At 37.3% G+C, this 10,322-nt stretch overlaps 2 protein-coding genes across 8 annotated transcripts in view; one reads left to right on the top strand and one right to left on the bottom strand.

Moving 5' to 3' along the window:
- Positions 1 to 3,187: 3,187 nt before the first annotated feature.
- Positions 3,188 to 9,158, top strand: LOC131146703 (uncharacterized). Of its 2 annotated transcripts, none has more exons than XM_058096456.1 (10): positions 3,188 to 3,535; positions 3,868 to 4,068; positions 4,274 to 4,474; positions 4,553 to 4,675; positions 5,062 to 5,099; positions 5,191 to 5,260; positions 5,334 to 7,487; positions 7,768 to 7,920; positions 8,376 to 8,503; positions 8,698 to 9,158. In XM_058096456.1, the coding sequence occupies exons 2-10, from the start codon at positions 3,994 to 3,996 to the stop codon at positions 8,933 to 8,935; spliced, it is 3,180 nt and encodes a 1,059-aa protein (XP_057952439.1). In that variant the 5' UTR covers positions 3,188 to 3,535; positions 3,868 to 3,993; the 3' UTR covers positions 8,936 to 9,158. The 2 variants fall into 2 exon arrangements, with proteins under 2 accessions (XP_057952439.1, XP_057952440.1); XM_058096457.1 differs by having other exon boundaries at positions 3,203 to 3,535; positions 7,774 to 7,920.
- A 194-nt stretch (positions 9,159 to 9,352) lies between these two features.
- Positions 9,353 to 10,322, bottom strand: part of LOC131146701 (protein SHORTAGE IN CHIASMATA 1) — a 29,608-nt gene continuing 28,638 nt past the window's right edge. For 4 of the 6 annotated variants that reach the window (XM_058096451.1, XM_058096453.1, XM_058096454.1 and 1 more), the window contains exons 9-10: positions 10,135 to 10,273; positions 9,353 to 10,043 (exon numbers count right to left, since the gene is read on the bottom strand). In XM_058096451.1, the coding sequence (XP_057952434.1) occupies positions 10,172 to 10,273 (102 nt within the window). In that variant the 3' untranslated portion in view covers positions 9,353 to 10,043; positions 10,135 to 10,171. Of the gene's footprint in view, positions 10,044 to 10,120; positions 10,274 to 10,322 lie in introns of all 6 variants that reach the window. The other 2 variants (XR_009134437.1, XM_058096452.1) reach the window with 2 other exon arrangements.

Below are 10,322 nucleotides of genomic sequence, written 5' to 3'. Positions count from 1 at the left end.
GCATGAAATTCTAACCTTTCTAGTGGGTGTGTTGAACCCTCGAGACGATGGAGCTTCTTTTGAAGTTGATGTCTTATAGTCAGCTCACCCACTTTTGGATTTGCCCTTCTTAAAAGACTTTCCGTTGTTTCCACATGCGCCACTCTCTTTGGACAAAGCAATATTATCACCAGCATAGTTAGTCAAGTGTTCCACGACAGCTTGTGTGGTAGACAAGTATTGAACTCTTTGCCTATGAAGTTATGTCATTGCCCATAGTTTCAACCCCTCAAGAAAATATAATAGCTTGTCCTTTTCCATCATATCCCTAATATCCAACATCAAAGGAGAAAATTGTTTGACATATTCCCTGATTGATCTAGTATGCTTGAGATCTCTCAACTTCCTCTTAACATTGTACTCAACATTCTCAAGAAAAAATTGGTCCATGAGCTTTCTCTTCAGGTCTACCTAAAAATCCATTACACAACTTCCATTCTTTATTTCATTGTACTTAGTACGCCGCCACAATTTGGCATCACTAGCCAAGTACATAATCGCAGTATCCACTTTCACCTATTTTGAGTCCATCCTCAAAGCGTGAAAGTATTGCTTCATATCAAATAAGAAATTATCCAACTCGTTGGCATCATGAGCACCCACATGTCTTGGGTTTTGGTACATTAGCCTTGCTAAACCCCAAAGTGTAGAGATTCCCATAGCAAGAACCATCACATTCGTCTTTGGAGTCAGATAAGCTATCTGAGCTTGCAAGGTATCGACAGTGTGGTGAAAGTCCTCTAACATTTCCACCATTGAACTTTGTTGATGCTTTTGTGATCCCTTCAATTCATCAACACGTTCCGTCAGTCGAGGCATCTTTATGGCCACATTGTTGGCTGCCATTTCAACCTGTGCTTCTAGCACATCAATTCTTTGGGCATTAGTCGACATGGTCATTTATCCGCGTTTTACCAATCCCATAACGAAGGCAACTGAATTCATGTAACAACTAACCAAACTCTGATACCAGGTGTGACGAGCCAAATATTACACACCTTTGTGAAAGGACCGTGCGGCACTAGTTAAAGCCCTCTTATTTAACCAACCTACCTAACGTTTACCACAATTCACCAACAAAATAATTTCGTTGTCATTCAAGCATATATAAGTGGAAGCAATAAGCAACTTATGAAAGTAATGACACTTAAGTAGTAGACATTGAAGTCATGTAATTCATTATCAACATCTCCATTAATAATGTGTGTCTAGCGAGGGAGGCAAGTAAGCTAAACAAATTGACAATAGCTAGTGAGTTTTATAAATTGATGAACACTCACCCTCCCCTAAAGAAATTTCTATGCTATTCTCACTCTAACACTAGGAAACATCAATATAATCGAGAAGTCATACTCCCCTTTTTACCCAAGGGAAAAGCTATCTCTAAAAAATAACCCTACACTAGTATTTACATGATAGAAACTCATCTCAAATGCACAAGACAAGCAGTCACAGACAAGTACAATGTCCTGAATAAGCTCAATTTATGACGGCAATCACCACCACAATGATTTGATGTGCATATCCATATCAAGCAAACTCAATTCGCCATCTTGTTAATAGAAAATTCTAAGAAAAAAAAACACTCAAAATCAAATAGTCCAAACAATCTATTTTACAAATTATTGAACTCAATTTCTTCACCCCCAATTTAGTGTATCAAATTTTCACATTATTTAGAATATAAAGAAGTTATGAAGCATCAACTTTCTTTTTATATTTGTAGAGATTAATTTCATGATTCAAGTTCACTAACTTTTAATGTTAGAGATAGCACACATGCTATTGAATCTACATTCGGGGCTCTTCACTACATTTTCTTTCTTAGAGCCCAGTTTTTTTTTTTTTGTGTGAGAGAATTCTTGGTAGGCCAATGTTTCTAGTTTAATTAAGATTTTTACCAAGGACAGTACGGTAATTAATAATTTGGTCAACTAGAGAGAGAAACCAAGCTGAATGAATTATGAATGTAGAAATTAGAATGTATCTATTTTCAAAAAGTCAAGACTTAGCTTTTGTAAGGCTGGAGCCTACTCAAAAGGCTCCACCCTCTCCATGTGCCATGCCTATTGTCTGCGTCCCCATGTGTTTCCACGCAGTTATAGAGCAACTTGGGGGGCGGGGTTGATTGACCATCGTTCACCATTTCGCCATCAAGCCATCAATCCTGCACTTGCCGGGATGATGATACATCATTACTTTTTGCTTGCTTTGTAGGGACAGCTTTGTAGAACTCAAAATGTCGTCTTCTTCTTACAGTTTGAGGCTTGAAAAAAAATAACAGTCGCTTCTTGGAATTGTACTCAAAATTAAGTGTGCAAATTCTAAGCTTTCGATTGGAATGCGGCCAATCCAAATACTTTTTATCATTGTTGATTTAGATTCATAAGAGCAGACATTTATGGCTGATTGTTCCTTAATTACTGATTGGTTATGGATTTGATCCCAAGAAAATACTTTTTTTTTTATTACATAGAAACTTCAGCCACCAATGAACCCTTGGGACCCCCTGGTGCGGCACCAAACCTGCGGATCAGCGTCTTCCGCCCCAAGTCTCGTTGATCAAAATAAAATTCAGAATACGAACATGACTTATGTGCATCAGTTGTTCCATTGTAAGAATCAATGGTTCAATCCCATATGACTTGTTAATCTCTAAATAAATTAATAAAAATATGTTTTTTATCACTGCCAACTAGTATCATATACCTTAAAATGCATACTATCATGAATTAAAAATAAAAAAATTAATTAGACCAATTTGTGACAGTTTCTAATAAAAAAAACATGTAACTAATTTATGTGTTAACTACACATTGAATTAATGCCTTTCCTTTTACAAAAAGAGCTACAAAAGTGTATCATAACTATGTGTCATTATAATAAATATATTATTCATTGAATCATAAATTTTTTTTTGTTGGATCTTATAGTTTTGTTTTCTTTTTTGAATTCAAAGACTAGAATTCAAGAGCATAGAAGCCCCCATGTTATGGTTTTCTAAGTATAGATGAGAATAAGTTTTCATTCCTAATAATATTTTATATAAATATATATATAATTAAATATATATTTTTTCCTTTTTCTCAAACAAAATTCAAACAGAATCTAAGAATGTAGTCTTAAAACTTTGTTTGGCTGTCAAGACTTTAGAGAAACGGTAAAAAGTTCTGGGTTTAAAACTCATCATGAATTGGCAGCGAGGATTCCAAAACCCCCACCTAAGTAAGTACAACCATTCAGCTTAGTAGACGGCAACACGGATCTCATAGGAAGCAAAGTAAACCATCTAACAAAAAATTCAACTTGGGCACTTGATTTTTCCTGCGGTGTCACAGCAAACTAGCGCAGGGCAAAGGGAAAATCTGAAAGAGTTGACCTCTTCTATTGGTTGAAATGGTATGGCGGTGCCATTTAGAGCCACACATCACCTGCCTGCCGCAGGCAACTAGGATATAAGACAAGGGTGACTCAGAGCTCTTCCTCCCAGCATATGGTTTGTACTAAACTGCTCCACTGAAGCTTCTTAAGTTGTGTTTGGCTGTCTGGATTTCAGACCCTGATTTGGATTTGTGTGGATAGGGACAAAACCTTATATAATTTTACATTTCATCCAATTCTAATCTATATAAATCCAAATCAAGAATCAAAATCCAAGCTCCCAAACATGGGTTATCATATTTTGTACCACATTTTTTTTTTATTTCTTCAGTTTTGACTTGAGAGTGTCTTCAGATCTCATTCAGAACTCTGAGCAGCATTTGAGTGTTCCATACGTATAGCTACGATGGAATCTTAACAATGAAAGCCTTTTTTTGTTTCTTTCAGATAATTTTTGTACCAAGCAGTAGATGAGAAGCTGACCTATGTTGGTTTCTGACTAGCACAGCGTTATCGAAAACTCAAAACTGAGTTTCTGGCATTGTTCACAGAGATCACTGATTTGGGCAGACGATGTTCAAGCCAGTGAGATGGAGAAGCGAAAAGAAGATCAAAGTTGTATTCAAATTGCAGTTTCAGGCAACTCAGGTACCTATCTGAGGCAAGCTAACATTGTTTGTTAAATTCAACAATTAGTTTAGTCTCAGGATGGCTTGATAAAGAATTGCAGGTCTGAAAAAATTCACCCTAGAAATACAAGATAAATTGTAGAAAATGTTCGCAGAGTAGTTAAGTAATTGGAGATGCAGAGTGATATGATTTCACCTGGTTTGGTATCTTGCGTTGTCTTTAGGTGCCAGAGTCGGGCAGAACCACTTTGATGATGTCTTTAGTTCCAGAGGATGTTGGAAAGCCGACGGTGAGATTACAGAAAGCTGCAGTCCAGAATGGAACCTGTTCATGGGAGAATCCTGTCTATGAAACAGTGAAACTCATCAAGGAGCTGAAAACAGGAAGAATTCAGAAGAAAATCTACCATTTCATCATTTCAACTGTACGGGATAACAACATTTTTGGATTTTTCTTGAGTGGGTTACTGTTGGGTGTGTTCTAATCTCTTGGACTATCACAGGGATCATCAAAATCAGGTTTTCTGGGAGAAGTCTCGGTTAATTTTGCTGATTATGCTGAGGCAACCAAGTGTTTTACTCTGTCACTGCCCCTTGAGAATTCAAGATCCAGTGCAATTTTGCATGTTAGCTCTCTCTCTCTCTCTCTCTCTCTCTCTCCACACACACACCACACATCTTCAACTTGCTGCCAAAGCTTGACTTGATCACCCACACTGCTGTTTTGTACAAGCCATATCAAATTTCAAACCCAAGCTTTAATTGACAGGAATCAAGCTATAAGCTTGCAAGCAAGTTTTTGAAAATAAGCTTCATTTGGTTGCGCTTGGTTGATTCATTTCAACCAAGCTCGGGCCAAGCCCTGGCAGTCCAAGAGCAGTTTGTCTTATTTATAGCCCTGTTCTCAATTTCAAAAGTTCCCAGTTGTAGGTCTGAATTTTTTATTTATTTTTTAAATACTGATTAAACTTAAAATTAGAAATAATCTTACATGAAGTTATCAATGAGACAGGTGACTATTCAGAGAATGCAGGGAGCTTTTGATGAAAGGTGATGATGAATGTCAACATCCAGATTGAGTTGCTCAATTTTTTTGCATTTGCTAATTGATCATACCTCTTTCTTTACATAAACTTTGCAGAGAGGTTGAGGAAAATCGAGCTGTGACCATCAATTCCAACAATATGAACAAAAAATATAATTCCACTGAGGTAAGTTTTCATCCTTTAAGCTCCAAGCACTATAACTGCAAGATTGTCACATTGAAATTGAGCTGTTTCACAGGATGGGCACTCAGACAGAGCATCCCCAAATCCTGAACAAAATTGCAGCTTCACAGCATCTAATGGTTTTATTGCTGCAGTAACATCAACCTCAGATACCATTTCTAAACAAAATAGCCCACAAAAATTTGAATTGAAGAAAACTACTCTCATACAAAGCTCCATGCCTCAAAATGGAATGGTCAATGCCATAACAACAGAGGATTATGCACATCAACGATCAAACACGGATTGGTCTGTCGATTTAGATTCAGATGGAAGTTTAGTTGACTCAGCAAACAGCTTTGAAGAATCAAGAGAAAATTTGCAAGAGGTTTCAGAACGTTCAATCCAAAAGCTTAAAAATGAAATTTCTATTTTGTCAAGGCAGGCAGAGATAACAGATCTGGAATTACAATCACTTCGGAAGCAAATTGTAAGGGAGAGTAAAAGGGGGCAGGATCTATCGAGGCAAATGAGCAAGCTTAAGCAGGAGAGAGATGAACTTAAAACAGAATGCAAGCAGCTACAATCCTTGCAAAAAAGCACTGATGAGACAGAAGTTTTGAACAAGTTACCTGAAAGCAAGAACTCGCGAGCCCTGTTGGATGAGATTAGTCAAGACCTCAATCATGAAAAAGAATTAAATGCCAATCTTCGGTTGCAACTCCAAAGGACAGAAGACTCGAAATATGAATTGATTCTTGCAGTAAGAGGGCTCGATGAAATCCTGGAGCAAAGAAATAGGGAAGTAGCTCAACTACTAAGCAAAATAGAAACCAGTAAGAATGCTGAAAAGGCTGTGGAAAGAATTCCTATACAGAAATTGAATGATGATGACCAAGACACACAAGAACAGGTTGAGGAGGATAGCAATGCTAAGGAAAAAGACCTGTTAAAGCAGAAGATCACAGAGTTGTACAGTGAATTAGAGGTCAGCAGGAGAGATAGGGAAGAGTTACAGATGCACACAAAACAACTTGCACTGGACCATGAGATTTTGAAGCAGGAAAACCATAATTTTTGTGCAAAGTTGGAGCAAAACGAGCTACAACAGATAAAAATGCAAAATTATTTCTCAAATTCTGTGACTATAATAAAACAGTTTGAAAGCCGGGTAGAAATATTAGAGACCGAACACATGAAGAAGACACGGGAATTATTGGAATCTCTGGATAAGATTAACAAACTTGAAAACCAGGTTAAGAGCTTGGAGGAAGAATTGAAAAGGCAAGCACAGGGATTTGAAGATGACCTAGAAGCCATGGCACATGCCAAAATTGAGCAGGAACAGAGGGCAGTCCAGGCAGAGGAAGCCTTGAGAAAGACAAGGTGGAATAATGCTAATGCAACTGAACAGCTACAAGAGGAATTGAGAAGGATATCTGTGGAAATGGAGTCAAAGTTTGATGAGAATGAAAAGCTAACCAAGAAAGCAGTGGAAGAAACTAATGAGCTGCGTCTGCAAAAAACAAATCTTGAAGAAATGCTACAGAAAGTAAACAAAGAGCTTGAGTTAAATAAAGACCGGTATGAGGTGAAAGTGCAAGAGCTTTCTGCCCAACTAGATATGAAGACAAAACATATAGAGCAGATGTCATTGGAACTTGATGACAAATCCAGGCAACTTCAATATGCAAAAAGGATTGAGGAAGAAAAGCAGGGGGCTTTCTTATCAGAGATCCAAACCCTCAGAGACAAGATAGACATGCTCACAGAGGAGAAGTATGACTTAATTAAACAAGCAGAACAGAATGAAAAACTGGGATGTGAAGTGGAACAAATGAAGACACTGGTTGCGGAAACTGAGATGCTATTACAAGGATGGAACAAAGAAACGGTGTTAGGGAGAAAATTTGCTACAGTAAAGCAGGAAGCTGAAAAAACACAAGAGGAATTGAATACTATAAAGTGTATGAAGGATGAAAACAAGATAATATCTGGGATTCTACGGTCTGAAGTAGAAAACCTTATAGCTCAGTATAATGAGTTGAAACATAACATTTACGAAGAAAAGTTGGAGAAGGAAAACCTCAGGAAACAAGTGGTTAAGCTAAAGAGTGAGCTACAGAAGAAGGAAGACACGATCATTAGTGTAGAGAAGAATAAAAAAGCTCCCCAACCTCCTGACTCAAAGGAGGCTTTTAGTTTGATGACAAACCTATGGTCACACGAGGTAATTGTGCGACTCCAACTATTGCATCAGAAATTAAGTAGACCACTTGCCCCACATACGAGAAAGATTAGGAATAGGTTGCACGTCTCACTTTATGACAACAAAATAGGCATATGTTAGGATCATAAAAAGGCATAGAAAATCCTTTTCTCCTCTTTGAAAATATTTCATGGTTGAACACACCTTACATGCATTTAGACAACTTATTCAGCTTTGCTGCAAACATTTTTGTGCTTGTTCATCATGGACATGATACAAACACTATTACAATGTCATGCAGGAGCAGGTTAAACTGAAGAAAGCTGCTCTCGAAAACTCTGCCAATTCATTTCTGGCGAAGGAAAAGGATCTCAGCAACAAGCTCGAAGAACTGGATAGCAGAGTTGAACAAGTCCACCATAGTAAAAGACTATATGAGCATCAATTCCAAAAGGTAAATAACTGTTTTTATCATAAACATACAGAAGGTAGCATTAATTTTCTAAGCAAGACCAGTGGCCGTTAAACAGGATAAAGACCAGCTCATCAAGCCTTTTTTATGGCAACTTGGACCAGACACAGGTGTGACAACATAGTTCAATAATTACTAATGCATTTATCAAGGAGGGATCCTCTCAACCTTCTTGATGCAATATTCATAAAATATATAAAAACCAACATCCCTTCCAAAAGTGTTTCTATACACTGGTTTGAGGAATTTCCCAACCATCAAATTTTACTCAGTGTTGTACCAGTTTTTTTTTATTAGATGTCTAAAGAAAGCCACAAATTTGAGCTTCTAAAAGACAGCCTTGATCTTTGATGATTCTATCTTCTAGAATTTACTTTCCATACAAACCAACCATGTATAAATGATGTCTCATGCAAAAGTTAATTTTTGAGGTACAGGAGGCTGGACAAGCTGGATATGTTTCTGCCAATGCTTGTAAGCCTGGAGGAAACATAAGAGAGAACTTACAGCATTTCGAGAGTAACATTACCATGGGCAATGGAGTTGGCTTCGCACCAGCCCAAAGGTACAAGTACTATTCTGCATAAACTTCAAGCTTCATTTTTCTATCTCATAAGTTTTGGCCGCTTTTGAAGATGATTAGCATTTATATATTAAAAAAAATTGTGTAGTTAAGGATTTAGACACATTTCTCATTGCTGTACTCTCTCTCTCTCTCTCTCTCTCTCTCTCTCTCTCTCTCTCTCCTGGTTTTCACAGTGAAGTAGAAATTTGTTCAAAGAAAGAGATGAAAGTTTCCAGCACTTCCAATACCAGCGACAAGAATAATTTAAGTGAGACCACATTACTAAAGGAAAGAAATAAATTTATGGAAAGCGAGCTGAAAGAAATGCAAGAGAGATATTCAGAAATAAGTCTCAAGTTCGCAGAGGTAGAAGGTGAAAGGCAACAGCTCGTAATGACTCTCCGTAATCTTAAGAATGCTAAGAAGAACTAATTCACTCAAACACTGGATCCAGAAAGTAGGAACTACACATACATGAAGCAACTGATTCGAATCAAGGCATGGACATTTATATCAAAATTTGATCAGGAAAGAAAAAAGTAAAAAAAAGCATGTACATCAATAGAACAATCATATTTTGTATGGATTGATGTTCATCTCCCACTTTAGGGATGATATAAAATAAGAGGTCAACCAATTTAGCTGTTGTGCTCAAGTTGTAGTAGTATTTTTCTCATGTTTTTCTTCTTCCTAATTTTTCCTTTCTTTTTTTTTCCCCTGCCGCACGTGGTGTGGTGGTGGTTGGGGTTTATTATGGTGGTGCTCAAAAAACAGAAATTTCTGTCACAATATTGCTACTGGCAAATGTCAGAATCCATTGAGCTGACAAAAAATGAAAATTTTAAAACAGCAAGGAATAAAGAGGAATTTTTTTATCTTCTGAAAGTTTTTTACAGAAAGTCTGCAATAGTAGCTCATACTCAAAGTTACACACAGCTTTGTTCCCATCCTCGTTAACTATTGAACTTCAATCACCTTCAGGTTGTGAATGATTATATACAGATCCAAGATCTGAGGACAGAATTCTAGTGGCTCCCTGATGGATTTCTTTTACAATAATAAAGGTGGATATGGTACAAGGATCTGAAGATAAAGCCATGAACTAAAATACCATCCATCTGGTCCTTAACATTTGGCACTGTCTGCAGTGCTTTCATTGGCCAGAATCAAATTCAGTGATCAGTATGGTGAAAGGAGTTCACTTGATCAAAACAGCAAGAGGCAGAGAGAGAGATGCAGTGCATTGCCAAATCAGGATATAAAATTCAAGCTCCATCATGTCATTTTATGGTGTCCAGAAAATGTCCATATGGGCATCATACAAAATGAACATATCACATTAAGCTTTTGCATAAATGCTCAACCTAGGCCAAGTCAATATAATCTTTGTAGCAAATTAGAATGTTTATTACCGAACCTTGGAACAACTCTGGTGTGTGATGAAGGAGCTTACTTGTAATAGTGCAGTTATGTATGTACTTTAAGCAAATCTGCATTGCCCAAAATATGCACCAACACTGCAGGTTTGGGGGCCAATGAGCTGCACACAGTAACCTTAAATTAACAAAGGATCATGCTCCTTCAACACAATTACCATTTACAGAATCAAATACTGACTCTAATTTCATTACCAACATCCATACGTATGGCACCAATAATTCAGCTGCATCATGTTTGATTTCGAAATCTTTTTCTCAGGCCCTGTGCATTTTCATTGCTCCAGACCAACCTAGTTTGGCTTCCACTTCCATTCATTGCAAAAGACAGAGTCTGCAGTTGATTAGGCATAGAAGTTCAATACAACAGAAAATGAATTATA

Source organism: Malania oleifera, chromosome 13, assembly GCF_029873635.1.
Source record: "Malania oleifera isolate guangnan ecotype guangnan chromosome 13, ASM2987363v1, whole genome shotgun sequence".
Lineage (NCBI taxonomy): Eukaryota > Viridiplantae > Streptophyta > Magnoliopsida > Santalales > Ximeniaceae > Malania > Malania oleifera.
The sequence above is the reverse complement of the archived record's forward strand: the minus strand, read 5'-3'. Positions and strand labels throughout refer to the sequence as shown.